Source organism: Amblyomma americanum, chromosome 11, assembly GCF_052857255.1.
Source record: "Amblyomma americanum isolate KBUSLIRL-KWMA chromosome 11, ASM5285725v1, whole genome shotgun sequence".
In the NCBI taxonomy this organism is placed as follows: domain Eukaryota; kingdom Metazoa; phylum Arthropoda; class Arachnida; order Ixodida; family Ixodidae; genus Amblyomma; species Amblyomma americanum.
Window position 1 is genome coordinate 34159425 of NC_135507.1, and position 17742 is coordinate 34177166.

Below are 17742 nucleotides of genomic sequence, written 5' to 3' on the forward strand. Positions count from 1 at the left end.
GACGTTCATATGTTTACTACTAATTATGCTCATTACTGTACTATTATGCTCATTATGCTCATTACTGTACTTGCGATTCTCTAGCGTAGCAGAAACATCACAGAATAATTACCGGTTAAATAATAGTGGAATTGACTCCGTGTCGTGTATAAAATATCTGGGAGTGTTTTTCAGTCAGAACTTAACCTGGGATGCTCACATTGAATACATAACTAATAAAGCCTTTAAAAAAATTGGTCTCTGAAACGCCGTTTACCCCTTTCGAACGCTGAAACACGGCACAGCGCTTATACTACGCTTATCAGATCATCTGTTGAATACGCTTCTGTTAAATGGAACCCCTCCCACGCGATTCTTACAAATGCTCTAGAAGCAGTACAAAATAAAGCCGTCAGATTCATACTGTCATCCTATTCACGTCATCAAAGCGTATCAGCAATGAAGCAAGCCATGAATCTTCAACCTCTTGCTACACGTAGAAAGTTCGCCCGGTTGTCATTATTTCACACTTTATACTATAGCGAAACGCCATTCTCCCGAAATCATATCTTGCCTGCACCTCATTGTTCAGCTCGCCTGGATCATGCGCATAAGGTACGTCCGATTTTCGCTCGCACACTAAAATATCAGAAGTCACCGCTGGTTTTGTCAATAAATGAATGGAACTCATTGCCACCCAGCATTGTCGACCATACTGAATTATCATCTTTTCAATCAGCTTTACTAACATTTCTGAAGACGGAAAATGCGTCATAGAGTGCTGAATGATTTACCGTGTCCGTGACGTTTTGGCGGTCCTTTTTTGCTTTGCCATTTCTTGTCTGCTGAACAGCTCCGAAGCCTGTTTTATGTGCCATTGTATTTTTAGTTACTTATTTTGCCCTAATTATTGCTCACTTGTTTGAACGTGTTGAATTTTGTGGTTTGAATATGTTATACTGCACTTAACCAAATGTTACCCAAACTCCGCCCTCTGTATATTTGCCATCATTTGTTATGAGTTGATTTGTTATGTGTGCTTTCTTTTCATCATCCCCCCCCCCCCCCCCTATGTAATGCCCTCTTTTGGGTCTTTAGGGTAAATAAATAAATAAAAAAAATAACGTCGTCATGGTTAACCATGTAACTATAACATGCCTATATACTATCTTCGTCCAGCAATCCAGCCGAGCTACGCCACGGCGACGCGCGGAGCTCGGCAAACCGATCACGTGTTTCTATAGTCGGATACAACCTAAAAAAACAAACAGCACTTGCGAACACTAGGCCACGATCCGCAGAGTCTTGAATTACTCCGCTAGCCAATCACAACAGTAAACGAAATCAGCCTTTTAAAGTTAGACTTTATTAAATGAGCCATTTATCGAAATTCTAGAGCTTATAATTTTTTTTTGTGATTGGCTTCTTGTTTAGGCAACGAGAGAAGTTCTAACGACGGACTGGTTTTTTTTTTTTTCGTGGAAGAATTCTGTGCGGCGGGCCTGAATGTGGGCGGAGCTTCAGTACAAAGTTGTATCAGACCATACACGCAGATTCGGTTGCTAGGGGCGCTGTTGCTAGCCACCAGCGACACACAGAGAAGCATTGTTTCGGACTAGCCTAGTAGAGCTTTCGCTCTGAAACATTGAAGTCGTTGTCATCCAGGTCATGCAACGGAACCCGGAAAAGACACGTCGACTTACATCTTGGCAAAATCGACGACGCCTCCTCACCGCAGCTCCTCCTCGCACTCTGCGCTGCCCGGCCGCTCAAGGCGTCACCCAAGCCGCCGCTCATTGGCCACCGCTGCGTATTCAAGGGCGCACATGCGCAGTAGTCGTGAGCACGCCGCGACTGGTGTTGAGGGGAACAGGCCGGAAGAGAACCACCTGGCTAACTTCGAGATGGACGGAAAAGACCAAGGGCGTTCCTCTTGTACACCCGCAAAACCATCGGACACGAGCAAGCCAGCGGCAACAGCAGCGTCATCCACTTCGACGGTGTCCGCATCCGTCACTTCTCCGGAGTCCAGGAAGTCTCCCAGCGCCGAAAAGAAGACCACTAGCAACTTGGGGCTCGCGCCTCTGGTAAGAAAACCGGTCTCTTTCGGTGCACTACTTCGCCGCGATTTTCGGAAACACCTACTAGAACCTGGAAAATGTCGAGTTATTGTGCCTACTTTCAGGTTTTCGAACGAACAAGAAAAAGGACGAAATGATTACGTGAAAAAACAACAGCTGCGACAACAACAACAACAACAACAACAATTATAATCTTTATTTACAATCATAGATTTAGATGGGAGGGCGGCGGGAAAAAAGCTGCTCGCAGGCAGCTTGACCAGCCCACAGCCCCTGCTTTTATTTTTATTTTTGCGGAAGCAACACAAAAGTACATCATAGATGTACACAAGTTGGAACAGTAGATAAAATTAACGTTCGGTATAATAATCAGGTCTCAATCATAAACGAAATTCCAGTTACAATACAAACCACACAATCAGATAAATCATAGAATAACAATGTATCCAAAATATGCACTAAACATAAGGCGGAGATTCTGGTAAAAACGAATAAAATAAATAAATAGCACTTAGGTTGCGTCGAGCACTTTCCGGTTCCTCCGTAACAAAATCCTTTGAATGATCAAGAGAGGTCACGTGACTGTGACTTGATCCCAACATGCCCTGATGGGCCATCCAGATTGGTCGATAGAGGCACGTGACTTTGTGACGTCATCAGAACCAGCTCACCTTGGCAGGGGGCAGGTGTGCCTTCATAATGGGGAAGTAAGACAACCCCCATCCCCGCTCCAAGCTGTGCCCCCGCGATATGGGTGGCAGAAATCGAGCACATTCCCCCCACATAGCCACAAGAAGAAGAAAATGGATCAAGGTAGTTTAGTGGGGATTAGTGGGTCGGTTAGTGCAGTCACATAAGATAATCAGTTGTAAGCTGCTCGAACATGCAGAGGCATTACTGAGCCTACCGCTCTCGAGAAAGAAAAACGCAAGCGATAGCTCACGCATATCATATAAGAGCAATGGGACCGGTTCCGACATGAGTTGCGGCGGGAAAATTGCAAGAACATTAGCACTCATTGCAGACTCCATAACATACAACTTAAAAGACTATTGTATTTTCTTAAGCATGTGGGTAAGTGTTATCCTACTAGTATTATAATTTCCATAAAACCTTAGTTGTCTTTTCCTCAAGCATGGACAACCTGGACAAACGCTATCGTGGTTCTCAGCATTCAGAAACACAAATGATGAAATTTTGAATATTCTCAATCTCCTCAGACTTGCTGGTCTGAGCTAAGTGTGACGTAGTGCAAGTCATGCACACGCGCCTAGCCGGACAGAAGCAGCCCCCATTTCTGTTATCTAACCGCTTGCCTATATAACCGCTCGCCTTCTTCAATAAAGCGTCATTCATGCACCATGCTTCGTCGTGTCCACATGGTGTCAGAAGTGGGGTTCGAACCCACGCCCTCTTACGAATCGACCTCTTACGAGGTCGAAATTCACCTCGGGACTCTTCTCTGAAGTCCCCTGTGCAGAGGCTCATGGGCCGACAGACAAGAACGCTGCTTCCTGTACCAACTAGCCACCTACAGCCACAAACAGTGCCACCCAAGACCGTGCGACGAAGGCTAGAAGACATCAGGAGCAAGCAACGCTGCTTCTACAACAGAGGTACACGGCCTCTTCCAGAGCTTCGCACTGGCTCGACCGCAACTATGTACAATGTGCCCTCAAGATCATGGTCCCCTGTCACGGTCGTACAGCGGGCTGAGACTCCTCGTGCCTACATCGTCAAAACGGAAGAGGGTCAACAGTTTCAGCGCACAAGAGAACACCTCAATCCGGCTCCTCCTCCCTCGTCTCCAGACCACAAGACTCCCGCGCCGCTGCCAGCTGTGGGAGTCCCAGACACTACAGGGACATCCGAATCTACACAACTCCGCAGGAGTGAACGGAAGCGCCAACCACCACGAAGATACCCGGCGCCTGAGTTCTGAAACTCTACTTGATTCGACGATTAAAAAAAAAAAAAGAGAGAGAGGGGAGATGTGCCGTAGTGCAAGTCATGCACACGCGCCTAGCCGGACAGAAGCAGCCCCCATTTCTGTTATCTAACCGCTTGCCTATATAACCGCTCGCCTTCTTCAATAAAGCGTCATTCATGCACCATGCTTCGTCTTGTCCACACTAAGGAACCATTTATAAGCCATTTTAGAGCAAGTAGGAAGCATAGTTCGTCACTGTCAACATGTTCGCGCAGTATACTGCACTGTGTGGTTTCCTTGAAATTACGTGGTAAATACTGTTAACACCTTGTTCTGTATTGGCGGTCATCAGATGGCGCTAGTTGGTGCTGCGTAATCGTCCGCTTCAAAGTGGAAGCTGCTTCAATGTATTCACACGTGCACTAGATCCGAAGAAGTAATAGAATATATTTTCTCTTAATGTATAGTACGATCCATCTAGACGTCGAGGCAAGCACTGTCATTGCCCAGGGACCTTAGGGCATTGGCGTAAGGAGGGCGATGTGTGTGCATACGCTGTAGCAACGGCTTCGTGAGCACTTGGCTTGCTAAGGCTGTCCTCCGTGACGTCATTACGTCGCGCTCTCTGCCTACTTTTTTTCCCTCCTTGCACTCCGCCCACCTAACAACCTAAACCATCCTTTCCAATCTCGTGCATCCTACAAGAAAGCTTGGCTTTGTTGATCATGACCTCCCTTCTCTTGTGCAAAACTGACTCAGGCGAGCTGGATCAGCGAGAAGTTGAAGAAAAGAAAACCCAAGAAGTTGCCACGTTCAAGGCAGGCGGAATGCATAGTTCTCGCCACGGTGCTCCTGGTCCTGGCCGTCGCTGTGGCTGTGGCGGTGTACTACCGCTACTCTCCACTGTCGGGTGGCCAGCGCTTCGGAGCCGACGACCACGGGGTCTGCGCCTCGGCCGATTGCAAGCTGCACGCTTCGTTCTTCCGGAGAAGACTCGACACCCGAATCGACCCGTGCGCAGACTTCGACGCCTATGTCTGCTCGCTGTGGTCGCCCGCCAGTGGATTGGCTCGGGACCTCGTCGAAGAGATGGCCCTGTCCTGGACGCTGAAGGCAGCGTGGCTCCTGACGAAGGAGACGAGTGGTGGCCGTTATGACGCCAATGGCTCGTATGCGCATGACCAGGTGAGTCATCCGTTACGAACTCTTTTAGGCAGTCCCTTGACTGTCTCCAGACGTTTGCCTCTAAAGTTTATAGACCTTCTATAAACAACCATGTAGACTACCTTATAGACAATACAAATTCTATAGACTGTCTATAGACTGTACACAGACGCTTGTCTGTAAGTCAATAGACTTTCTATAGACAGACCTTATAGACTACTCATAGACAATACAAATTCCATAGACAGCCTGTAGACAACCTATAGATTTATGGCCATACGCTTTTAGTAGACTTTTGTCAAAAGGAAGTCTAAAGGCGAAGACAAGACGAAGACAAGTCTCAGACGAAGACCAGTCGTCTCGTTGAAATGTTGGCAAGCACCCCGATGCTTTCCCTTCTTTGTGCACTTTATGATTAATTATGGACAAAAGCATTTTTAAACGGGAAAGACTTTGTGAGCGCAGTTTTTTCCATATATAGTAAGATTTCACTATAAGAATTAACATATCCGCAGATCTGCCGTCGGCAGGCTTGGATTTTTTCACTGTTAACGTTTTTGCTGTCCCATTGGTTTTCTACGTTCGTCTTAACTACTCGGTGCGAGCGATGGACCCGAAAGACGCGGGTTCAATCCCGACCGCGGCGGTCGAATTTCGACGCAGGCGAAATTCTACGTGTACAGTGCGATATCGGTGCTCGTCAAAAAATCCTAGGTGGCCAAAATTTCTGGAGCCTTTCACTCCAGCGTCCCTTAAAGCCTGAGTCGCTTTGGAATGTTAACTCCGCACAAACCATGCCAAACATTACAAAATAAACATTTCGCTGCATTTCGAAAGACCGCGGAGCATTACCTTTAATATTTCTACACCACTATCGTACATTTTTCCAATTTTCGAAGTTTTTGTCCGAGAATGTTGGACATGGTCAACGTACTGACGTGTTGAGTGAAGCGCGAGTTTGCGTCTTCTTTCTCCTCTTCGTCGCCAGGAGGAGGCTGTGAACACCGGTCGCAGAGCCGCGGCTGCGTTTGTCCAAAAGTGCATAGCGCAGAAGGATGACGACGCAGACAGCCTGCGCATGGTGCGCCACTTCGCGGCGTCCATCGGCATCCCGTGGCCTTACAACGAGTCGGCGACGAGGCACAGCGCGCACCCGTTCGCTGTGCTAGGCAAGCTGGACGTGCTTTGGGGACTCGAGCTCTGGTCTCAGGCAAGCGAACTTCCTAAGCGGCTCTGCCAATAGACGCGTTTTCAAGCGAAAAGCTTCATTACGCCAGGTTAAGCAGACTTCGGGTAGGCAGCGCAGCGACTTCGTACGTCCTTCAGACCAACCAAGGATAGCCGTGTATGACCAATGTGGTACAGTTATGGTGTCTAACTCCTGACCCTGACCTTGATCCAACATCTTCAGTTGACCCTTGACATTGGGTGCACTTTGGGTTGACCTTTGACATTAAGAACATTCGATGGGGTGATGTGAAGCCACGCGGTGAGTAACCATGTGTGCAGAAGCTTTTCGCTGAATTGTAGGGTTAGCCAAGGCAATCCACTGCCAATTTTTTTGAACACCTTGCAGCCTTTCTGAGGAGCCCAAGAAAATTAGAGTACTACGAGAAAATTTCCTCACAACGAATGAATTCGAGCGCAAAAAGCTTAGGCAGCAAAAAGAGAAAAAAAATGCAGCGCAATTGCTCCCCTGCTGAGTTTTGCGCCTAAGAATTAACATGCACTAAACCAAAGTAATGTTCCACACTTTATAGTAAGGAAACCACAGTTCACAATTGGCAGCGAGGCACCGGAATTAGCAAGGAAATACGTGTACTTAGGGCAGGTAGTGACCGCTGATCCGGATCACGAGAGGGAAATAACTGAAAGGATAATTACGAGGTGATATGGATCATGAATGGCAGTTTACCAGTATTTTTCAAGAGAAAAGTGTACAACTGTATCTTGCCGGTACTCACCAACGGGGCAGAAACGTGGAGGCTAACGAAAAGGGTACAGGTCTAGATAAGATCAACGCAGCGAGCTATTTAAAGAAAAATGCTAGGTGTGACGTTAAGAGACCGGAGGCGTACAGAGCGGGTGAGGGAACAAACGCGGGTCAATGACATCGTAGTCGAAGTAAAGAGGAATAAATGGGCTTGGGCAGGGCACGTAATGCAAAAACAAGATAACCGCTGGTCCTTGAAGGTAACGGAGTGGATACGAAGAGAAGGCAAGCCTAGCAGCGGGCGGCAGAAGGTTAGGTGGACGGATGAGATTTAGAAGTTTGCGGGCATATAGGGTGGGCGCAGCTTGCAAAGGACAGGGTTAATTGGAGAGACATGGGAGAGATTTTTGCCCTGCGGTGGGTATAGTCAGGCTGATGATGATGATGATGATGATGATGATGATGAGAGTTTGTCTCGGTCTCTATGCTGCAGACGGTCGTGTTGAAGAACAATGGCAGGAAGGCTAACCCGCCGATGCTGGTGATTCGCAAGACGGGAATGGCTGCCGCCTGGCTGGACTTTGTGGACCTCCTCGACAAGAACGGAGGTCGGCGGGCATACTACAAGGAGATTCAAAGGTACGTTGCACCATTGTTGCCTGGGATACCCAACAATTCTGGACAAAGACGTTTTTGAACGTGAAAGAGTTTTTGAGTGCAGTTTTTTCATACATTATGAAATTTCACTTTAACAATCCGTATATCCCCAGATCTCGCTTCGGTAGGCTTGAATGTTTTCGCTATTAACGCTTTTGCTATCGTCAAAAGCGTTCGCCGTTGGTTTTCTATGCAGACTGCACTGCACGATGCGATCGATGGAAACACTATAAAACAAAGATTTTGCTACACATTAGAAGAATGAACCATTATCTTTAATATTTTTATGCCAGTACCTTACAGTTTTCAAATATTCAAAATTTTATTTGAGAATGTTGGACATGAATAAGGCAGTAATCACTCATTGGAACGCATTCCTTGTAGTTAATCTAGTCATCATTGTCATCATCAGCCTGACTACGCCCACTGCAGGGCAAAGGCCTCTACCTCTACCCATGTCTCTCCATTAACCCTGCTCTTTGCCCGCTGCGCCCACCCTATCCCCGAAAACTTTTTAGTCTCATCCGCCCACTTAATTGTTTGTCGCCCCTGCTACCGTTGCCTTATCTTGGAATCCACTCCGTTACCCTTAAGGACCAGCAGTTATCTTGCCTTCGCATTACATGGCCTGCCCAAGTTCATTTCTTCCTCTTGATTTCGGCTTGGATGTCAGTAATTCGCGTTTGTTCCCTCGCTCTAATTAATCTAGTATCTCAAGTCTACTCCACTTCGTGGGACTCCCTTAAATACGCCAGAATAGCGGAAGGCTTCCTGTGAGAAAAGGTAGTAATAGCGTAGGTGCTATGAAAAAAAATTGGTATGGTTTTAACGTAGTTAAAACGAGTAGACGTGCGAAGGCGCCACAGGATTGTAGGGTATGATAAATATACAAATACCGTGCAGGCTCTTCGGGTTACCAGTGCCGAGCGAAGCGACCATGACCGCACACCTCGTCCTGGAACGGGCGGTCTTGACCACTCTTGCGGCCAGCGTCAACGAGACCGGCCGCGAAGCCGTCTACACCACGGTCGCTCGTCTCGAGTCCCTCTTCAGCAACCTGAACGGCTACCCGCTTTCCAGAACCATACTGTCCGTCTTCAAATCCTCGGGAATCGTCGCGCAAAGCGGCGTCTACATCACCGACCGCCACTTCCTGGCCGCCACGGACTGGCTGCTGGGCAAGTACAGCAGGCGACAGCTCCTGGAGCACATCGCCTGGTGGTTCGCCCAGATATGCGTGGTGATGGCATCGCGCAAGGCGAGGATGCTGGTCATGAGCAGCGAGGACGGCTCCCGGATGCTGAAGACGTCTCGATGCCTCGAAACGGCCGCAGCCTGGTTCGGCCCGGCGCTGTACTACATGAGCGACGCGGGGGATTTCGCGGCAGAGCGAAGAGAAGGCGTGGACAGGTTCCTCCGAGGTCTGACCGCGCAGACGCAAAGGGCACTGGCGGCGACCACGTGGGTAGACGAGCATACGAGGCGCGTCATGGAGCAAAGGCTTCGCGACCTCAGAGTAGTGGCCTGGATGGAGCAGCTGGAGAGCAGCGGTGGCCCGCCTCAAGATCAGAGTTGGGGATCGTTCTCCAACTACTGGTTCGATCCCAAAAAGGTATGGCCATATCTGTTGCAAATGTTGAGATTGACCTAAGTGATGAAAACGCGGAACACAAGGAAAACGATGTTCGTTGTTTGGCGTTCTTAAAGAAAAGGGCGCACAAAGTTGACGCTGGCCCACAGATGGAACCATACCAATGCGTCCAGAAGAATGCAATTTGTGAATAAAGATAACAGACGATCTACGGGGGCGCAGAATCACGAAGGGGGCGGCGTATTTGATTCCTTGCGGTCTTCGTTCATATATGTAGCGTCGTTTTCTTTGAAGATTCATTAATAACAAAGACAGCGAGCTGCTGTGTTACTACACTTGGCATTCGTTGTCTGTTCCGTGCTACATATGCTCTACAAAATCATCATCACCATCATTTGCCTCACTGCAGGGATAACGCCTTTACCATGTCTTTCCAAATAACCCTGTCTATTGCCAGCGGCGCCCACCCTATCCCCGCAAACTTCTTAATTCATCTGCCCATCTTTCTGCCGCTACCTGCTACGCTTGCCTTCTCTTGGAGTACACTCCGTTCCCCTTAAGGGCCAGCGGTTATGTTGCCTCCGAATTACGTGTCCAGCACAAGCCCATTTCTTCCTCTTGATATCGACTAGGATGTCATTAACCCGCGTTTGTTTCCTCACGCACTCTGCCCGCTTCCGGTCCCTTAACGTTACACCTATCCCTTTTCTGTCCATAGCTCTCTGCGTTGTCCTTAACTTAAGCTGAACCCTTTTCGTTAGCCTCCAAGTTTCTGCCCTTTGGTTACTCAGATTATCAGTAAGGTACAGACGTACTTTACAATCTTTCCATTACTACTAATCTCGCGCCTACAGGAGAACTTGCATGTTCAACGTTCTCGCAAAAAATCCTGAACTTTGGAATATAGTAAGATACTCTTGTGGAAATACCGAAGGCAATGGTACATTTCTTTTGACGTGTACGAAATCTATCTTTTGATCTTTTTCCATCCACTGCATCGAACAGTTAAGACATCCATAGAAAACAAATGCGGAAAGCTTTTGACGATTGCGAGAACGTTAATAGAAAAAAAACGCTAGATTGACGTTGGGTGGTCTGCGTACTGTAACAGTGAAATAGTATACACTATATGACAAAAATTGCGTTCGTCAACGGGTTCCCGCTCAAATTTAGTTTTTCATAGAATTGTTGTTTATGATCATGGACGGCAGCGGCTCAAAGTTAATGAAGATTATCCTGATAATCTCCGATTTCCCCTATAACATGGCCTGATGACAGTGGCGTGACGAGAACTGGGTATTCCAATGTGCGAGGCATTACACGGCTTGCGCGCGACGAAACTCTGGAGCAGGAATTCCTGGAGAACTGGATCTCGGCAGCCGGGCACCGACTGCGGGAGAAGGGCGCGGCTGGGCTCCTGCGTGAAGAGAAGTACTGGCTTGCCTCGCCGTACCAAGGAGTGCTGTACGCATACCTGACGAACCTGGTGAAGGTCTCCCATGCTGCTCTCTCAGGGCCTCTGTTCTACGCCCAGAAGGAGGCGGGGGTGCTTCGTGCCGCCAGCTTCGGAGGCCTGGCCACAGCCTTCCTCGACGCAGCGCTCAGGATGTTCGACCTTCGCGTGAGTAAGCGCGCGTTTAGCGAAGAGGTTCTACAAGTTAAATCGGCTCTGAAAGGGGCTCTAATAAACTTATGGTATGCCTGGGATATTAAAGCACGCCTATTCTCGAGTATTGTCTAGGAAGGATTTTTAATGCACTTTGTAAACACAGTTATCTGTGGTCATAATAATAATAATATTTGGTTTTTGGGGAAAGGAAATGACACAGTATCTGTCACACATATCGGCGGACACCTGAACCGAGCCGTAAGAGAAGAGGTATAGGAGGGAGTGAATAATATAATTGGTTTTTAGGGAAAGGAGATGGCGCAGTATGTGTCTCATATATCGTTGAACATTTGAACCGCGCCCTAAGGGAAGGGATAAAGGAGGGAGTGAAAGAAGAAAGGAAGAAGGAGGTGCCGTAGTGGAGGGCTCCGGAATAATTTCGACCACCTATGGATCTTTAACGTGCACTGACATCGCACAGCACACGGGCGCCTTAGCGTTTTTCTTCCATAAAAACGGAGCCGCCGCGGTCGGGTTCGAACCCGGGAACTCCGGATCAGTAGTCGAGCGCCCTAACCACTGAGCCACCGCGGCGGTCAAAATTTGAATCTCAGCGTCTTCGTGCCTTTCCTTTTCCTCTGGTCACATGTTCCACGCTGGAAGGTCGGCGCTCCTCCGCCGGCGCCACCTACGAAGGAAAGCTTCCTGACCCGCCGGAGCTACGCGGCTTATTGGCCGCGGCCATGGTGGCTGCCTGACGCTTGACAGAATCTAACGAATAGCCAGTTCTCAACATGTATGCGTAGATGCGAGCGACGGAGGAGGGTGCCAGCATGAAAAAGTCGCCGGGAAGGGCTCGCCAACTTTGACGCGTGATTGTAGGTCGTTTGCTGCGTGTATAAGTGTATTATTTGGTCAAGTGTTCATGACAGCACAATGTAGTGATTGAGCGAGTTGATGCCCTCTCCTCGGAAAGTGTTTCCGAGCCCCTTTAAGCCGCGAGGCTATGGCCATAACTCTTGGAACGGGCATTAGCATATACCGGGAACCCTTGCTGAATTTAACCAAGATGTTGAAGATCACTGAGTAACATAGTCGAGCGCAACCACTTGAGTACTGTAAGTATTTCCTGTACTTAATGCACTGAAAGTCCTGAATGTATTTCTAAAGCCAGCCGATACTTCATACAGTGTTTTGCTATATGGTGTTTTGCATAGGTGGCCACAAGGCCTGCTGGCAGGTTTTCAACATCATGGTGGACCACAACATGGTTGCAATCTGCCGTAGGCTTCGGACAAAGAAACATAAGCGAAATTTGGGATTGGGGGGTATTAGGTCCGACGCACTAAATAATCTAAAAATAACGGGCACTCCAGATAAATATAAGCAAGATTTAAAACAGACTGAGTAATGTTGAAAGTCGCACGGCCTAGTCAACAGGATGTTATCGTTTTAAAGGTTAATGATTACTAAATTATAATTAGGCACGTATCTAAACCCTGGTTTAGGCCGCCGCATTGTCTCAGTGGTTACGCTGCTCGGCTGCTGACCCGAAAGACACGGGTTCGATTGTGGCGGTCGAATTTCAATGGAGGCAAAATTCTAGAGGTCCATGTACTGTGCGATATCAGTGCACGTTAAAGAACCCCAGGTAGTCGAAATTTCCGGAGCCCTTCACTACGGCGTCCCTCATTGCCCGAGTCGGTTTGGGACGCTAAAGCCCCCGTAAACCATGAACTATGAAACAGTGGTCTAAGTATTAAAAAGTGTGAATTCGGAAGTCGTAGATTGCCTTCAAGAACAGCCAGCTGGAATGTTTTTGCCAGGGTACCATTTACGTAGATTTTTTTACCAGTGTGCAATAAAGCCTGCAAAAAAAAACTACCGCGTAACAGTGGTGCTATTTCAACTTCACAAGCCGCATCTCCAGGAACAAAATTAGATTTTCACTGGGAAGCTGTCCTGGGTGGGGCTTCGCCTGTGCTTTGTACTTACGTTTGAGATATGCACCAGCAGCTGTCAGTGGTAGGTTTCGCATTTCGCGGGCTTATTTAAAGGCCGCTAAATAAAGCTGTGGGAATGGTACTCTGGGGAAAACATTCCATCAAGTTGTTTTGCAGGACAATCTTCAAATCCTTGACTGACACTGTTTGTGCAGGTAGTATGTTCAAGGGTAGATATTTATTCTTTGACAATTAATTAAAGAATAAAAATATATGCTGTAAACGAGATCAAGCGGCTGTTGACCAAGCTACGAGGCGAAGCTGATCTGATCGCTCCTCCGCGGGTTCGCAACCATGGCGCGGCTTACGTGGCAGTATTTATTTTATTTTTTCACCCTCAAGGTCTGGGACGACGCAGGATTCTTGGATGACTATGACCCCGTGAAGTAGTGCTTTCACACCAAACGCATGTTTTCTGAACTAAATTATGAATTCCTTCATGAATTTAATTTTTGGGTAAACGAGTTTTCCAGACTTCTCATTAAGTCTCAAGGAAGCTGCCTTGAACTTATAGATATTCATGACTGGTTTGTGGTGAAAGGAAATGGCGCAGTATCTGTCTCACATCTCGGCGGACACTTGAATCACGCCGAAAGAGATGGGAAGTATCTGTCTCACATCTCGACGGACACCTGAACCGCGCCGTAAGGGAAGTGATAAAGGAGGAAGTGAAAGAAGAAAGGAAGAAAGAGGTGCTGTGAATTTACAGATAAAGTCCGATTCTAGGATGGTTACTTCCAGGTTACAGAATTCGCGCCCAGGAAATTGTGGTCCCGAATTCAGCAACCTGAACTTACCCATCCAAACTTTTATGTCCCTGCTGCATTAAAATACGGTGCGTTTCCCGCAATAACTATAGCGCACTTGGTACATGCAGGGAATCGGAATAGAAGGAGGCCAGCCCAGGTCTTGGATGAGTCCATTCGCCGAGCAGCAGCTTTACAAGAGGCTCAGGTGTAGCAGTGTCAACGGCGAAAACCTGCTCCAGGTGGCGAGCCTGCGCGTCGCCTGGGACGCCTATAAGAACGACTCTGGGTAGGCCGCCGTAGACTTGGCTGAGGCGTTCATAACCTAATATGCATAGTCTGTAAGGCATTGCCTAGGCATAGCTTTCACGTGTCGGGCTAGCCTATTAGACATTTTTCATGAATAATCTTCACCTGTTAGGCATCGTGAAAGCGTAGGCTTCACATGTTAGGCATCTGTTAGTAATCGCAATGATCTACCCTTCACTTGTTAGGCATCGTTGAGGCCTTGTCTTTGCCTGTTAGGCATCGTTAAAGGGGTCATGACATGGTCGTTGTTCATATTGCATTTTTGTGCTTCAGTAACTAATACAAGAGCTTATGATTCAGTTTCTGAAATTTGGCTGCCCTGAACGTGCTCTATATTCAAAAAAATGCGATCGAAATTGAGAACGGGAAACTCCTCCCACCGGCAGTGACCGCCATATTGAATGCTGTCGTGACGTCACCAGGGCATACACGAAGCAACGTCGTCTGCTTAATTGCTCTCGTTGCTGCAATGTGCGCAGCGAGGTCTCTTGTTCCCTATACTTCCGCGGGCGATCGAAGTAGCAGTCGTCTCCCATATATGAGTGACTAGTGCCGCTAAAGCGTTGATAATAGTAACGCAGTTATTCTTCGGTATAGGTATAGGGTCCGGTTACACTAGGCCGATAGGACGGCGATCGGTTGGCTGGTCGGTGTGCAAACGCCATCGCAGACGCACTGGTCTGTCAAGCTAGACCGACGACGACGCCAGCACGACCAACGACCCCGTATCGCAGTAGTGTAAAGAGTGAACTTAGTGGGACCTGGCAGAGTGTGGTGGTGGACTAGTTGGTATGACACTCTATAAACTTAAGGCTTTTAAAACTTATTAGTTCTGATCATGCTAGCCACGGCGACATACGTGATGTGCGTGCACCAGCGAAGATGTGCTTTCATTCAGTGCCTGCGCATAGAGCCTATCGCCGAGGCAATTGAGCGACACTGGCGGAAAACGCCGCACGACGGTGCCGCTCGTCACTCGTCGCCTGGGCTTGTGCGGCCGAGCGACAGCTTCACGCCGGGTGGATAGACGGCCCGAAAAACTGCGCTTGTGTTCCTTATCCGTATAGAAAAAAGCGAAACGAGCGGCTGCATTTCTTCACACTTTCTTACTAATCAGTGAGGAACTCCTGCCAGATGCTTGAATTTCGGCCGACATGGTACCGCCGGCCCTTTTCGTGACGAGGCCGAACGAGTACGCAGGATTCGTGTGTGCGAGTTCGGCGATTGCGGAGAGCGAATTCGCAAGTTTTATCGCGTTAAAATAGCTGCAGAGCGTACTTTTGGCCACAGTGCCCTCAAAGCGAAGACTGCCTACATAGCAGGGCGTGAGTACAGTAAGGGGGAAGTGCCGATATGTGACCCGGTCTGCACAGCATGTGCTGAAGGCAGCCACCAGCAGCCGTCGGCGTCGACTGTGGACAACAAATCTGGTTGTTTTCACTAATTCAAGTAATGTCCGAACATATTTTTAGCTAGAGCTCATTAAAATCACTGATGACATAAGAAAAAGCAGATACAATGAGCGGGAAGCGGCGGTCCTACGCGAAGCGTTTCTCAATCAGGCGATATAGCATCAGCGGCGCTTATTGCAGTGTTATTATAGTTTGTAAATGAGTAAAACTACAATTTGTGAGCAATACTACGTAATATTGAAGATAATGAGAGCCCACCTTGCGTTTTATGCCAAGCAAACGAGCAGTACTCTTTGCGCACAGCTATGTAAACAACCCCAGCGCGGGGCTACAGTTGTATGATCGTCGCATTCCTAGGCCACAATGGGCACGCAGAGTAAACGATAAATGATGTAGTATTAATTTCAAGCACTCATTTAGACGGCGGCGACTATTCTTCGGTGCGGGCAGTGAAAGCATTCGAGTCGCGCAGGGTTTTGCAAGCGGCTAGCTTGGTTCCTGCAAAAGGGTTCTATACGAGCCGAAGGGAATGTATGTTTGACTTACAAATGCACACATGTAGCGGGGAAGTCGCCTCATTCGGCACTTTTCTCTGCTCCTTTCGTGCCTCAAGGTTACTCTAGTGCCACCTTGTGATAATTTAAGTTTAATTATCTAGCCGATGAATAGCGGACAAGAAATTGGTTGCCAGCTATAAAACGCCGCCGCTTTCAAGGCGCACATCGGCGAAGGCATACACGGCACGTGCCGCTTTTTACATACGGGAACACTTGACTGCTCAAAACAAACCACACTGGTAACATAAAAATAGCATGTTTATGAGAGCAAAAAATTAAGCAGGGGTCCATCGATTTCTGTTTCCTCAACAATCAGAAAAGGGGTGCCACGAGCAAGTCCGCTTTTTTAAGGATCACTCAGGTCGTGTACTAAGCTGACGACGCGGGGTGAGTATGCCCCTCAGACGTCAGCGGTCAGATGTTACCAGAGCAGCAAGTAGTTCGCAGAAGAAACGGAAAAAAATTCGTTTTAAAATATTTACCGCATAGAATCAACTGAAACTTGGGGGAATTTTAATTTAACAAGTTGAGAATTAAATGTGATAAGCAGGGTATGCGTGAATATAGGCTCTCATTGCGCATTTAAGGCCTAGTTTTCACCGGTTAGGCATCGTAAAAGCCTAGTCTTCACCTGTTAGGCATCGTTAAGGCGTAGTCTTCATCTGTTAGGCATCGTTAAGGTGTCTTCATCTGTCCGGGATCTGTTTGACATCGTTAAGGCGTAGTCTTCACCTGTTAGGCATCTGTTAGGCATAGTTAAGGCGTAGCCTTCACCTGTTCGCCATTTGCTACGCACAGTTCAGCCATTTCAGGCGGGGTCATGAAATTTGCGTCCTTCCCTTGGCACGTGCAGTTTTCGAAGGAACACTAAAAAAAAAAAGGAAAAATACGTTCGCCCACGTTTATTTAGTACGAACGTCCTATCGCGAACAGGTGGATTTCACTGAAAATAGAAATTTTGTTAGTTCACAAAGTATGTAATCTATGAAATACAGGTATCACGGCTACCTACAGGTTTTGAAAACTGCATGGCATTGATTTTTTGTGCTGATCTCTGAGGCTAGTCTACATCGCCATTCACTCAACGATCACAAGATTTTTCGTTATGAACAGCCTCCGTCAAAAGTATACAGACCAAGATGTTTGCTTTTAAGGTGTTTAGCGGGGCTCCCTAGATAATTTAGCAATACAAAGCTTGGGAGGATTGAGGTCTCGAAGCCATTTATCATTCTAGGGATTACAGTCATTGAGTATGCATAATCATGCACTCTGAAGTCCTTGCAAGCAAACCCCTTGGGCTGTATACTTGTGACGGGGGCTGTAAGTCACTAATTTATATAGAAATGCAGGATAGAAACGTTCCAGTTTCAACTCCACCTATAAAAGCAATAAATTCGAATTTTGTTGCCAAAGGAAAGTCAACCGTTTCAAAAAAAGTTATTACCTTTTTCATAGGAACTGTATTTGTGTGCAGTTACCACGTTTCTTTAAAACGACCGGAACCACCAATGTTGGTTATTTACTTCGACTCACGCGTTCCTGCAGTGACTTGACGTCGGGCGAACAGCTGGGCATATTGGACTGGTCGGGCAGGCTTCAGCTCTACACGCCTGACCAGATTTTCTTCCTCACCTACTGCCTCCGGTTCTGCAACACAGGCATCAACTGCGGCGCTGCAGTGCGCAGTCTCCCCTACTTCGGGACGGCCTTCGGCTGCGGCAAGCGCCTCACTGACGAAGACGAGAAGAACCAGTGCCGCTTCTTCCCATAG

At 47.7% G+C, this 17742-nt stretch overlaps 1 protein-coding gene across 1 annotated transcript; it reads left to right on the plus strand.

The window, feature by feature from the left end:
• Nucleotides 1–1805: 1805 nt before the first annotated feature.
• Nucleotides 1806–17742, plus strand: LOC144109550 (uncharacterized). The gene is made up of 8 exons (XM_077642374.1): nucleotides 1806–2066; nucleotides 4750–5175; nucleotides 6143–6364; nucleotides 7581–7726; nucleotides 8648–9356; nucleotides 10687–10956; nucleotides 13825–13982; nucleotides 17517–17742. Exons 1-8 carry the CDS (start codon nucleotides 1806–1808, stop codon nucleotides 17740–17742), a joined length of 2418 nt encoding a protein of 805 aa, XP_077498500.1.